Raw genomic sequence first — 15,685 nt, forward strand, 5'->3', positions numbered from 1 at the left:
GCCCTGCATTTGGCATGCTATCCACTGCTGTAGTTTGCTACTTTTTATACAAGACTTAATACATAGACTTAATTGTGTATATTTTAGTAGTTTTCTGATCACGAAACATAATCTTTTCCAAAATATACTCAGGACACATTGATATAAGGATATTTTCCTGTGATTAACAACAATTAACATATATATATTATATATATATAGATATATTATATATATATATATATAGACCGTCGTTATCAGCAATAGTTACAGGTCCAGGGTCTCCCGGTGGCAATTACTGTTCCACCTAATAATGACAATTTTAGATTATATTATTCCTGCGGAACAAAATAGTTTTAAAACTGTGTACCAGATTTCTTTCTGAAAATGTTAAGTCACAATTTAAATGGTGTTTCAAGTTTCTAATATCCTGTTCCTTTTAGAGGGCAACCATCATACGACAATGAGTGCTCTACTTGGAGTGCAAGTTTATGTCTTGACATTTATTGTATTAAATCCCAGTTAACTTGTAGTATTTCAATTTATTGTATTAAATCCCAGTTAACTTGTAGTATTTCAGGAAAGCTGGTGCTGCTCATTTTAAAATTCAATTATTTGTGAAACATTTTACATTCCTTTTTACTTTCAAGTTGCCTTTTCTTTTAACCAGTGCATCTTTGTCATGCTCTTTATTTATTTATTATTTAAAACAAAGGGTCACATAAGTGTCTGAGTGAAACACGTGGTGTCAGTAGTTCATTTACTCACATTATATATCGATTTTATACAAACTCATTGGATAGGACCATCTAAGATGACATGATGCTTTATCATTGGGTAGGTTCTGGCAGGTTTTTAATAGTGCATTTGTTTCATATCTGCAACAGAAAGTAATTTGTTAGAGAAACAAGTAATTATTAACCATTATATAGTCAAGTAAATAAATAAATACTGTAGATAGATAAGCCAATAAATATTTAAAAGTGTAAATGCTGTCGACACAAAAGTACAGTGTATCTAACAAGTAGGCTTCCGCTATGAAGTCAGTTTGTTTTTAAACAAAATAAAGGCGTACAGTTAACAAATAAACAACTTTTATGCTATTTTATTTTCTCTGAATAAAAAGGACAAGCAAATGACCAATAAAGCTGAAGGAAGTTATTGTAATTTGGATGTGAATTTCCCATCCCTTTGTAAGCATAACCTGCAGTGTGCTGAAAGGAATAGTGCTCTGCTTCACTAGAAAATGTTCATTAGCTACCCCTCAGTAAATGAAATAGCTTGATTCATATTTACAACAAAAATATTGTCTATCCATTGGATATTTTCCAACAATGTAAGCCAAAAGAACAGAAAAAAGGAGACATAAAATCTGTGTCTGTGCTAAAAAAAAAGTGTTCCTTTTCCTGGAAGCTGAGACATGAATATATATCAAAGGCTTCTTTTTTTCAAATTAATATAAGAAGGTATTTTTCATTTTAGCAGAATAATCATACATTATGCAAATAATACACTTTATTGTTGAGGCCTTTCTTGGTCACAAGCCATAGTTGCTTAACAGGAAGCAGTTTTGTTTTTTCATCCATATTATTCAGACAAGAAAGCATTATGCAGTGTACTAAAATGACTCCATGTATACACATCTGGAATGGCATTCCAAATGGGAAGTCATATACATCCAAAATGTACTATAGAGACATTGTAATGCACACAAACAGTGTTTCACGAAATACATCTGGGGGAATGCTTGAAAACATTATAATGCTTTCAACAGCGGCATGTATGAACTGAAAATAAATAGTGTTAAACCTGGCTAGTTGTCGATGTCACTTGAGTGTCATGCAAATGTTTTTGTTTTGGTTTTTTTTAAAGAAAAATAAAATAAACACTGCTAAGAAACAGATACATTGATGAAATACAGCTTTAGTTTTGAACTATGTTGTTGTAATTGTGGGTATAAGTTCCTTCAAAAAATTCTGCTGATTTCAGCTGTAAACAACTTAAGCTTGTTCATTGACAGTTTGTTTTCATCATCTTACAGAAAGCCATACAGTGTAATATAGTGAATCTATCTCTTCAACTGACATTTCTACTCTTCATATAAACTCCCTTTGAATCAGGACCTGATAATCTGCATTTCACGAGTAATTACTTTGGGTTATAATGGCAGAATCCTGATCACCATCAATATTGTTAACAAGAATGATGTGGGCTTGCAGGCCCCTTCTAATCTGTATTCATTTTAAGTGATCCTTTTAACAATACATTTTGTGTCAATCTTCTTATGTTAAACATTTTTAAGCAAGGCATATCAGAGAGTTGCAGTACAGAAATAATAAAAGAGAAAAGGGCCATTTCAGAGTAAAATTTAAATGTGTTTGTAATTTCTGGCAATTTCTGAAGAGTTGTTTTCATCTATCTGGAGCACAGAAATGAGATGAACAGAAAATATGTAATTACACTTCAGTACAAATACTTATAACTTTATTAACAGTTTACTTATACAAGATGTACACTCATATTGTATGATTCAACAAAATACTCAATTTAAACTAAACTGTTAGATTAATCTATGTATAAGCATGCTTGCATAAAAGTCACAAAACTAAATAAAATGTTTGGTACAACAAGTTTTGTGGAGCCAAAAATAAAGATAGACATATTTGAGCAGTTTTGTATATTTTTGGAGCATCCCTGAAATGTTTGTAAACTCAGACACACTACATATTATGCAAACAATTTACTGCATTCACATTTAAAAAAGAAATATATATATAAAAAATAAATGCAAAGCAATGTAAAATTTACACTTATAATTAAAATATTCCTCATTTATAAACTTTCAGACAAAACAATAAATAAAAGCACCTATGGATTTTATCATTAAAAAAATGAAGACAATGCAAAACAGTTGCTAAGATGGCTTGTGAAATGTGTTTCACGATTAATAACAAATTGTTAGAGGTAGACAAGGATCATTACTGTTACAGTCTTCACATTGGAATCTATTTGGATTTCCAAATTTCCAAGGGGTTCAGACTTGTCTTGCACAATGAAAACAGATACCCTTGAAAAAATACCCATTGCATTTCTTAAATTAGGTTTTTGAATATTAAAACAGATTTGAATACAAAGAAAGAAAGAAAGAATGAAAGACACCCAAATTAAATTGGTTTTATTATTTTGAGGAATGACAAAATGGTTTCGAATGCATCTGTAAACCAGATGTCAAATAAGATTGTATGTATATTTTGATCCTAGTCGTCCTTTTGTTATTAACATTAAAAAGTGTCATTGTCTACCCCAACAAGTTATCATTGTTTATTTGTACAAAACTATGTTTTAAATATAAGCAAACTCCAAGAGTTATGGCAGATGATTGCTTATGAAATCATACATCTGTCATAAAATGGCTGTTCATTTGGCAAGGAAATGCAACACGCCGATTTCAGTGCCTAAAGACTGAAAATCATTGTTTTCTTTAACAATTTGCTGCTAATCTGACAAAACTTTAATAATATTTACAGTATTGCACTTTACTGCACATAATTGCATTTCAGTAAAAACAAATGCTTGTATATACGATATATATATAATATATATATATATATATATATATATATATATATATATATATATAATTGCAGTTACCCTTGTTTGTCCTTTTTAAATATGTATCACCACTGTCTTTATTACACAGGAATGGGTTTACAAGTTAAACCCATTCTGTTTTTCTATTTTTTGTAAGTAGCATTTGCTTGTAACACTGATTGTAAACAATTAAAAACATCATAGGAAGTGCAGTGCACTTCATTCCCAAGTCATAACATTGTTAATTAACAAAGAGTAACAACTATATTGATCTTGCCACTATAAAATCTGCAGAAATGCTGTAACTGAACAGTGCTGTAATTCCCTCAAAAAAAAATCAAGCTGAATGGAGATAATATTTGATTGCTACAGCTGCTCCCTAAGGGTCCATACTAAATCAAAGAACATCCCCTTTGCAGTAGATTGAAACAGTGGAAGATTATTGTGGCAGTGAAATAATAACGTTGGCAAAATCTCTAGTACAATGGAGGCCAGCCCCAAAGAGTTAACGGTTTCAGTTAAACATGCACTGGGCAAGAAAGGGTCATTTTTGCAAGTTGAATATCCAAAGCCTCAGTGTCATTTAGTCACACAGTTTGCTGATAATAAATGTTAATGACTTTTTTTCCCCAAAAAAAGCACACTTCCTATTCTGTTTGAGGACAATATCCAGATGTTTGTAAGCTCCATTGGCTTTAAAAGTAAATTGACCACAATACTGAAGTTCCAACAGGCTGTGTCTTTGTATCCCTTCACCAAGATCTTGGCTATTTTGCAAAGTAAAGAAGGAAGCAGGAATTCATTGGTTTTTACTTATCATCTCAAAAAGTGGTTGTGTTTTGGCAGCTGGTTCTGTGACAATTTTGAGTATTTTTGTGTCCTGGCCTTTTCACAGCTAAAGTCTTGTTAAAAAGCAGTGCGAGGAGCAATTATTGAAGTTCAGGCCGACAAAGAAGACTGGAGGTCAGAGTCCCAGCGCCTCAGCATGTTTTCTTGCTTTGAGCCTGAGGTCAGCAATGCTGGAGTTCTTGCTGTTGCTCTTGGCGGCAGCAGCTACAGCTGCTGCAGCAGAGGCTGACTCAGCCAGCGAGGTGATTGGTAGTCCAAAGGGCGGGGGAGGAAACATCAGGTAAGGGGCGTGAGCAGCAAGGTGAGGGTGGAGGTGGTGATGGGCATGTGTGACTCCTTCCAACTGCAACTGAGCTTGAACCTGCGATTGAAAAATAATGGTTTTAAAATATACCAACACCATTTATGATTATATATAACCAAATAATAAAATGTCCCTAAAATAATGTACTGTAAAATATATATTAGAGATAGAAAAGGAATTTTTTTCCAGGATTTTAAATTTCAATATATTTGTTTTGTTTTGTTAAAAACATAAAAAGAAATCATGCTTGTACCTTATTGTTCTCATAATGTATCTGTTATTTTATTTTTATATTGTAATTTATAATGTACAGTTGGAAAAAGGTTTTAAGAAAAAAAAAATATTGTATATAAACATATTGCTCAGCTGGTCAAATATTTTATACTCCTAGGGCAGCAATTTTCTCTGTAGAATATTGTTCTTTTGTATTTTCTTTTGTTTCAGGATTAGTCACATGAATATATAACATTTCTCTAAGGGGTGGTAAAGTGATGTGTTAATGGACCACAGTCAAAGAGGTCATGCATTTTTGCATTGTGATTTTCAATTTTAAACTTGGACTTTTGCTGGGACAACAGGTGGTGGAAATATGAGATAGAAGGGCTTTCAAGTTCTTGCATTAGCGCAGGGAACTCAATACTGAACTAAACACCACCTCAATGCCTTAATGTCATTCTGCATTAGCCTTTTATTTTATTTTTAAAAATGTCTTCTATTTTCTGCCTCGTCAACTTAATTTTCTTGCTGTGTTAACGAATTGTGTAGGGGATACGGAAATGTTTTTCACTTGTGCCCCAAAGAGCCACTGGGTAAAAAAAAAAAAAAAACATTTTGTCACTTACATCCCATCTTGTTTAATTTGATTCACTGGGGGTGAAAGGTCTGCTCAGCTTAGGTTCTTGTTACATTGTATTACTTTGCATAGGCATCCCCTTACAGCGGCACTGGAACAATTTTTAACGTGGGGGTGCTGAAAGCCATTGAATAAAACTGTAACCACTGTATATGATGGAAGCCATGCAAAGCCAAGGGGGTGCTGCCACACCCCCAGCACCCCTAGTTCCAGCGCCCCTGTCTCATTATCACAAGGCTTCTTCAAAGAATCTATATTACACAGATACATGATATTTACTCCATACCATCCACATATTTATTTATTTTTAAAATAACAATAATAAATCAAAAATACATAAGACACACCAACGTACAGGCCACTACATTATACACCTGGTCACTTTTGGTTTGGTTTCTTCATTGGATGTCTTTTCTCTGCTTAATAAATATCTTCTAATGATAATTCTGGGTAAATTAATCTTGTGTAAAACCTTACACTTTCACAGACTATCACTAACTAAAAAACAATCCTTTACAAAAGAAAACAATCAACACTGACAGAACTTTCCAGAGTGCCCCATTTAAAACACCATCAATAATGAATAGATCCATTAACAGGCATTAATAACACGAACATATGCTAAGAAAGCAATGTCCTTTCCAGAAATGTATTTTGTATTGTACAATATGCTGTTTAAGAATCTGATGAGGTATTTACATGTTCCTAAAACATGCTGTATTTTATCAATGTACTGTTGGATGCTATTTAAAAAAAGGTAAATCCGTATGCTGATTAGGTTTTTTAAAAATGTGTATTTATTTATTTATTTATGTATTTATTTATGGATTTGCACAAAGCATGTTAAAACATTAAGGTAATACAAAACGTGATTACTACTGACAGTATGGCCCTTTAAAATAAAAAAAATAAAAACCAGTTTGTTCTTGTTCAAAACATGAATAACACACAGCTTAAATCAATTAACAAGCTTTTTTTTTTTTTGGTTTTCTGGATAGCAGTGGAATGTCATCTCTCATTAGAACCACTGTGCCATTTGTGTAATGTGGTTATTACTATTGCACTACTATTCAAAAACAGTGTCTGTTCCATGTCTGACAGATAATATTTAACATACCACTTGTGAATAGTCATAAGTTAAATCTGAAATGTAAGATTCCTGTCACTAATTGAAGATGAAAAGTCTTTCAAACTTTTTTTTTTGTAGGATTAGATATTCTGAGATGTCTTGAAGGCAGTTATTTTAGAAACATATGAAAACCATTTAAAATCGCTGCTAAAATTAATCACTAGATACTTCTAAATGAGATGAAAATATAATTTGTAGCCTGTAATAATGGAATTACCTGTTTTCTAAAGTGTGCATAGTCTAACATATTTTAAAAATACATCAAGCCATGTTCACAAAGCTTTTACCAGTTTGCACCATTTATTTATTTATTTTTTGTAAAACAAAAACCTAAATGCTAATGTTGCAGAACTAGCAGGAAATGACTAGTATTCAAGGAGTAGGTCCTATGAACCTCCCTTGAATGATTTATTTCAAGTTTTTTTTTTTTTTTTTTTTTTTTTTTTTTTTGGGGGGGGGGGGGGGGGGGGGGGGGGGGGGTCTTTTTAGAGCAAAAATAACTAGTATCAACTTTGAATAGTGGTACATCTATTTGAAATATAGCCAGTGCCTTTTTGCATCTGATTCAGTATATGGTGACGTATTTGTATTGAACCAACATCCAGGTGTTTTTCAATCAATTTGAAATATGTTATGAGACAAATATGTATTAAAATAATGTTGACTTACTTGTTGAAAAGGCATCCTTAAGGCACCCATGTTCACATAAGGAGCAACTCTGCAGGCATCTAAATGGCTGGCTGGCCCCAGAATAACACCTAAAAAATAGTACCATATCAGTAACTCTTATAATAGAAAAACCTATATACAGCATACATTGTTTTCTTAAATCAATACATAGTTGCATGTCTTTAGCCCACTACACATAGTTGTGAACACATTCTACATTATCATTAAGTATAATTGGTCTTTATTTAATTATTGTTACTGAATTTGCGCATCTGTATGGACCGGACAAACTTTTTTCCTTCTATGTTTGATTTTTGCCACAGAAACATTGATGGATGTCCATGTATTACTAAAATTAAACAAATTAGTCTGTGGCTTAACAAAATTGTTTAGTAGCATTCCCTTAATAATCTATGACATATGATATAAACATAGTAAACAGACCAAATGAACTATAAATAGACTGCAATTCAAATGATGGTACCTTTATGCATTTGATTTTCTTGTTTTCGACATTTAGCTCTTCTGTTTTGAAACCAAACCTAAAAAAATAAAAGGCCATTGTAAATTGAAGTGAAACTGGGTCGATAAACATGAATGTGATTCGATTTGTCGTTTGGTGAAGACAGATGAACTAAATTCTAAGTTACAATGTCATTAATTTGAAATGTGAAATACAAATGTAACTAACTCAATCAATCTGCAACCAAAGCCATTCATAACACACTGATAAACTACTATGAAAGCTAGAACTATACATTTTAGGAGGTTGCACTGGGATGTGACAAGCCCCAGGGAAAAACAAAACAAAACATAAAGATGATTGACATGATTCATACATCACTAGGCTGCTCTTTGCTATTTCCTTTTCTTAATAATAATAATAATAATAATAATAATAATAATAATAATAATAATAATAATAATAATAATAATGAAAAGAAGAAAACAATAAATGCTGTTCTATATTTATATCATGCTCTTAAAACGAAAATGTTAACACTGGTTTCTAAAACCGAAATGAAACCCTTGACTCACACATTTCACAATTAAAACATCAATATGGGCGAAAAAAAGTACATTGCGTTTATCAATACAAGGTGCATAGTTGCACATAGGAAAAAACGTTGACTGTTGGAAAAATATTTAACGTTATATCGACTGCAGTATGATCAGATCTTTATGAAGAAATTAATTTCGGTAATTTTCGCTATAGGCTACCCAAGAAAACTGTAAATGAAAATTTAACCAAAATCTTGGTTTTTATTATTATTATTATTATTGAAATCACGCTTAGCCTGCTATGATTATTGTTGCTTTTTATATAACTTTTTTTTATATATATATAACTTTGTTTAAAACAATTTATAGTTAAATAAAGACCCTCAAGCGTTTATGTTCTCTTACTTGCCAAAAGATCACGTGCCTCTTTAATATTAACTTATCTTCCTATATTAAATTGCACTTCCCCGCTTCTGCAACCGCCATAATGTTGGGCATTTCTAAAAGCGTAATTAGTGACTAGAATGACTTCAAAGGGCATCGTTTAATCACCCAAGCTGTCTAAGTCATTTTACAGCGTATAGATGGTCTAAACCACATGTCGTGGAGAGGTAATTATGCATTTGTCAATAAAATATTATTGTCAATAAAATATATATATATATATATCATATATATATATATATATATATATATATATATATATATATATATATATATAATAGTTTAGGTTATATGAAGAACAAAAAATATTATCAAGTATGAAAACAGTACCTATAATATTAATTATAAGCTACGTGTTTTTAGTTTTTTTGTAAAGCACTACATTTGAAAATAGATGCTTTTAGTTAAGAATAGTATGCATTTCTATTTTTAAAATAGTGGTAGTGTCATATAATCAGACTATACCACTTGAGGTACAAATACATCAAGTGTTTCAGCTCAGGATCAATTTCAGTTAGCCACGAGTATGCTAAGTAAAGCACAGTACACTGCTTTAGACAGTTATTTCTTCATTAAGGATCACTCAATAATGCGTTTCACAAATACTCTAATCTGATTCCCTTTTGATTTTTATTAGAGACAGTGAATAATGACATTTAATTTAGCTCTGCTCCAAAAACCAAAAGATATTAGTCGTAATTGAATTACTGCCGGCTCCTCACCATGGTCTCATAACTTTCAATTAGAACTCTGACAGCTGGATGGTGTGGGGTTTCTGTACAACACTAAAAGTAAAGGTTAATATGAGCTATCTACCACAGGACATGAGATTTACTTACAATAGATTTTCTGCGTAAATTGAAAATAAGTCTCTCAGCGACTGACGGGAAGTATACGATACTGTTTCAGAAGATCGGAATGACTAGCCAGTGTGAAACTGTGCTGCCACAACCAGGTCGGTCCCATTCTAGTTTGTGCATTTAAAACGTGTTAGGTTTATATTTAGGTTATATTTCTCCTATTGCAATCTCTACGGATAAATCTGTCAATTAGTTATTTTTGGAATTCTTTCCATTTTTTAAGATTTTCAGATTCTTATCTCAGGGTCAATGTAAAGAGCTGCGCTAGGAAGCTATTGCAGAAGTGGGTTTATAATATCGTTTATCCTCACCACTACCCTCCTTTACAAGTAATATTCCTCTGAAACAGTTACTTTACAATTGAATTATTTCTAATACGTTTTTATGGAAGCGGTATATCAAGCCAGTGGTAGATATTAGAGAGATAAAGTAAGAAAATATGAGATGAGTGACAGAAGAAAAAGCCTCCTTGCAGCAGGTCAAACTCTTCATTCATTTTTATGATGTGGTTAGATCAATCTGCAGTACGTGGGAAACTTTTACCGGTGCAACAGCTTCAGGAAGAGCTTCTAAGCTACAGTAAGTCATAGACATTTAAGTGCATTTGCATATTAATGCTATATAAAAACAAACCACCTTTTTCTGAGCAATTGAATACTCTGTAGGCTACCCTTCGCAATCAGTGAAACACGGGGTGAGAACTAATTTATTGATTGTCGTATCGATTATGGTTTAAGCTTTTTTTTCATGCTCAGTACAAGTTGAAGTACAAGTTCAAATACATGTTAATATAGAGGAAACCCAACAGATACACACGCAATACAAATAAAGCTTAGGAACTTCCAACTGTTGACTATAGCTGCAAAAATACACGCCTAATTGACGAGGTGATTTCCAAAACCGGCGATCTCTTCACAAAAATGCAGTTCTAATGATTGCTCAAGCAAGAATCAGATAGGCCTATGTATTGTCACCCCTTCGTATTCAATGCTTGCAGTATTTTAATAATACAATCAAATAAAGGTGGCTGGTTTTGAAAGTCACATCTGTTATTATTATTATTATTATTATTATTATTATTATTATTATTATTATTATTATTATTATATAAATATCTACATTTTAAAGGGAATGTAAGTATCTTGGTCCAGCACCTTAAGAGTATTTGACTCCCCAAAGGTTAGTTCTATAACACTAGCATCCTATGTAATCTGTTTAATAATATTTTGCGCCGTCTGTACTTTACTTAACGATTAGCTGCCTTTGGAGTTCAGTTTGCAATACGCTTTTTTCGACACAACACATTGACAACAGAAATACCACACTGTTATGTTTATCAAAGGATATTTAAAGATGACCAATAATATTTCTGTAAATCCATACCGAAATAAGAAAGTACCCTATCTACTGTTCCTGTGACATCGCGTGCGCTACTACCCGACCCTAAGAGTTGTAGGCTAGGACTTCTATTAACTATTTATTTATTTATTTATTTATTTAAAAAAAAAAAAAAAAAAAAAAAACGTTACCAGGAAACTCTCTTTATAATCGATATTACCTACCATGGCATTATTGTATAAACTCTGAATGAGAAACATTTTTAATAACAAGGTAACAGTCCGGACAACCGGGAAAAAGAAAAAAATAATCTTTGAATCTATTGATTCAAACTCGACCACTGTCCGTTTATCTAACACACAATAATCCCAAAAAACAACACAGTACAATTAAATATGATAGCATGCACAAAGTTAACATTCAAAGTAATCATCAATATTATAGACTGCAAGTGTAAGATATACAGTAGTACATGTCAAACAACTGGATACCCAGTTCAAGGTATTTGTAAGAATTAACACTGTGAGTACTTTTGTTAAAACGTGATTATTATTTATTTATTTATTTATTTATTTATTTATTAGCAGGCGCCCTTACCCTGGGTGACTTACAATTGTAAACAAACAATACATATCAAGAATTACAGTACAATTAAGAGCAAGATTCACAATACAATGACTTCAGTCCTAATAAGAGCTACCCCCGTTGTGTGTGCTAACTGTTAGTGAATGCTATGCTACTTTTGGAAGTGAAGCCTTACAGTACCTGAACTCGAGCTTCGGACAGCCCCAGTCTCTGACTCAGCTCCTCTCGCATGAAAGCGTCTGGGTAGTGCGTCTCATCAAAGAGTCTCTCTAGTTCATTCAGCTGTTCCAATGTAAAATTTGTCCTACTCCGTCTCTGTTTCAGCTTGCTCTGTCCATCCTCATCTTCTGATTTTACTTCCTCTATTTTTTCTTTGCACTCATAGATTCCTACATAAGGAAGAAAAAAAATTCTTAATCCTCGCTTTTTTACACACGTTGTTGCATTCAGTTTACCTGTCTTGTTTTGGTAACGTGCAATCAAGAGATTAGCATGCAACGTGAAATATTGTATTGCCTGGCTAACACCAGAGAAATGCAGGATCTCTTATAGCATTGTTCCCCATGAGAGATGCATGTTTTAATAGATAATAGATTTTGAAACTATTACTAACTTAATATGTTTTTACAATTAGCGTGATAGGCTTAAAATGAACCAAAAATACACTGTAGCACACATCAGGGTCCAAGTATTATTTTGTTGTATCGAAGTAATATGCTATTTTGCAATAGTTGTTTGTCTGGCAATTAGGGGGAGTTAGCACACTGAAGTATAGCCATGTCTTTCTTCTTTCTTTCTTGGAAGTTGTTTGTACCACTGTAAGTTATGTGAGATGGGAACGCCTCGTTTGTATGGGCGTCCTTTGCTCACAAACATGGCATTTTATGTAGGCCTACAGTTTTAGAGTTGTAAACCTTCTGTTAGATCACACATAACAGAAAAAAACAACCTTTTGTATTAATATATAGAAGGTCCAGAAAAGTCGTTAAGAACCCGAACTTCTTGTTATCGTCCACGCCATAGGAATTGCAGCCTTATATGTGTTTGTGTGCCGGGCACTAATGTTGTATAGCCTACGATGAAACAATCAACGAATACAATCCACAGCTTCATGTTTGAAATACTTAGCAATTTCAGCTTAATCGAGGACGGCTTTTGTTTGCTTGCAAATGTATTCAGAAGTATGTTTTAACAAAAATGGATACAAACTGTATTGGTGACATATGAGAACATGATGCATAATATAAACCATCTGATTAAATGTTTCCTAAATGAACATTGTATTTATACATCCAGCCTTCGTATTATTTTCACCGGCTTATTTTTAAGATAAAGGTATTCTTGATAAAATTTAGCCCGCTCAGAAAAAAAACAAAAAAAACAATTGCATTAAACACATTCTTAAACACAATATTAACAGGTTTCACGACACAATACAGGACCCACACAGCCATGAAAAAGAGAAAGGAACATCATGGATGAATTCAGGGTACTAAATACATTTACCAGTGTTACGCACCAGATGATCAAATGACATGTTTATCTTAAAAATGTAAGTGTTGATAGGAAAAACAATTCCATTGTTTGCTCTAATTTATTGACATTTCTTTTATATAAAAAGGCAACAACAGGGAAATGTGTCAAATATGAAATGTGTGTCATAAATTAAATAATAATAATAATAATAATAATAATAATAATAATAATAATAATAATAATAATAATAATAATAATAATATAATAATAAACGTTTGCTGTTTTATGCTAAGGCTTATTGCTGTATCTATTAATCTAATATGTTTATATATTTAGAGTAAGAAAGTTATGTCGACCAGAATGTTAAAAATCAACTTCTGTATGGTGGCATGTTCACTCTTAATCTGTTTTACTGTTTTCCTTCAGTACTTTTATTTTAGTCATTATTAGTTATAATTATGATTATGATTCCAATCGTATATAAATATGTATTCTTAAATGTATGCAATTATTAATTGACGATTTAGTAGCAATATGTCCAAAGGAATGTTAATGTTTTTTTTAAACAGAGATTAGAATATTGTTAACTTTAGACTATTTATAGAACTATAGGTTTAAATAAGTATAATAAAACTGGCAGTGATTTTGAAAAGGCCTTTTACAAATTCAGTTTTCATTTTAATCAATAGCCTATGTGCGTGTGATTTAAACATATGAATAACACATTAATATCTATTTATTTAAAAAAAAAAAAAAAAAAAAAAAAAAACTGGAAGACATAAATGAAATTGTGTTGTTTAATTCTGCACTCCAAATAGCTTTATAACATTATATTACGTTTTGTGTACTGGTATCTACATTATTATATTGTGCAATTATTATTATTATTATTATTATTATTATTATTATTATTATTATTATTATTATTATTATTATTATTATTATTATTATTATTATTATTATTAAACATATAACCATTTAATGACATATCGTCTACCAGTGTAATATAACTGAATACATGGATAATGCATATTTCACATTTAAAGGACAGCAATATAACACTTTAAATACAATTATACAAGAACTGTACATTTTGTGATGTATTAATAATTAACCTAAACGTAGCCTTTTAGTCAGCCTGGCAAGGCCAGAATAGGTGATAAAATACACCGTTTTTTTCTTATTTTTTTTTTTAAACAGCATTGATAACATAAATACAGATTGTAGTGAAAATATTATACTTTCCACTCCAAATATCAAAAAGTGGAGCTAGCAACGTCCATGTCCTTTTAATCTAAAATGGCATTTTGTTTTCAGAGAAAACTTAAAATATTATGCATATAAATGTATACGACTTTATATAGCATTAGATATAAGGAACCCTGTATTGCCGATAAAGTCATGGCTTCAGGAAGGAATGACTACGGTCATATGTAGTTACAGCGTTTTTCTTTTATCTAGCTCATATATCTTTCCCAAGTGCAATTGCACCCACAGTACCAAAAATACAACCGTTCTGTACATCTGAAGTGTAGCTTACCTTCAGAAGCCCTTGATACGTTAAACTCTTTCATTTTTTCCTTTTCTAACTCCACGTGCTCTTTGAAAAGGTGTACTGGGCAGTGGTTGCTGGTTTCACTTATGTCCTGCAGGTTTGTCTCTGAGTTCCCCAGCTCCCTGGCTCGCGCTAAACCACTCTCCAAAACTTCCCTGTACGTAATGCTCTCCTTCTTGCTGCTATCCTTGGTTTTCTGGTCGAACGATTTGGACACGAACGCTGTAAGTTCTTCCATAGCTGCCTCGTGGTCCTGATCACAGAGATCCACTTGTTTATTTACAACAGAAATGTCAGTGCTTTGCTCGGGTATGGACACGGTATATTGGGGTGTAGAAGGTTAGATCACTCCTGCTGTTATGTCTGTCTGAGATCAGTATTTATACATGGCTACTTCAGCCCAGCCCCCAACTCCATGTCTTGAGCAATTATAGACTGCTCTACGCTCTGAATTCAACTTTCAGCAGCTATTCCTGAAATCAATGCAGCAATGGAGAGTCTCCTAATTTAATTACATTTCATTATGATACCTACTGGAGTAGAGTAAACATCATGGGGGCCACAGTAAGCTCGGGGATGATCAGCACAGTAGCCTGCATTGTTATTTTTTTAAATAGATATCCAAGCGAATAAAACAGATCTATAACATATGACCCGATAAGCTTAATGGTTTATGTTTAAATGGTACATCAAAATTAAAATACAAAATTAATTGAAGATATAGTAGATACATGTCAATTTTCTTGTTAATAATTGAATTACAAAATAATTTAAAGCAATACATCTATGGCTATCATTGTTTCAAACGCTAATCCAGTTTTAATCAAATTATAAGTGAGATAGTCTATAAGAATCCAATATTATATAGATGTCTGAATTATACTGTTTCACATTCCTGTTCGGCGTTTACATTATTTATTTACAATGACATGTATCTGACATATATCCTATTTGTATTCATTATTAATGTAGCACTGTAAGTATTAGTATTTATATTTTCAGTTTAATTATGTATATTTCTTTTTAGCGAAATACTATTGCTCCAGTATAA

At 32.1% G+C, this 15,685-nt stretch overlaps 1 protein-coding gene across 1 annotated transcript; it reads right to left on the minus strand.

The window, feature by feature from the left end:
• Positions 1–3,635: 3,635 nt before the first annotated feature.
• LOC121327751 (short stature homeobox protein) lies at positions 3,636–14,972 on the minus strand. The gene is made up of 5 exons (XM_041271935.1): positions 14,620–14,972; positions 11,784–11,992; positions 7,859–7,916; positions 7,375–7,463; positions 3,636–4,780 (listed from the first exon to the last, which is right to left on the minus strand). The coding sequence occupies exons 1-5, from the start codon at positions 14,870–14,872 to the stop codon at positions 4,535–4,537; spliced, it is 855 nt and encodes a 284-aa protein (XP_041127869.1). The 5' UTR covers positions 14,873–14,972; the 3' UTR covers positions 3,636–4,534.
• Between the last annotated feature and the right edge of the window lie 713 nt (positions 14,973–15,685).

This window comes from Polyodon spathula, chromosome 15 (assembly GCF_017654505.1).
Source record: "Polyodon spathula isolate WHYD16114869_AA chromosome 15, ASM1765450v1, whole genome shotgun sequence".
In the NCBI taxonomy this organism is placed as follows: domain Eukaryota; kingdom Metazoa; phylum Chordata; class Actinopteri; order Acipenseriformes; family Polyodontidae; genus Polyodon; species Polyodon spathula.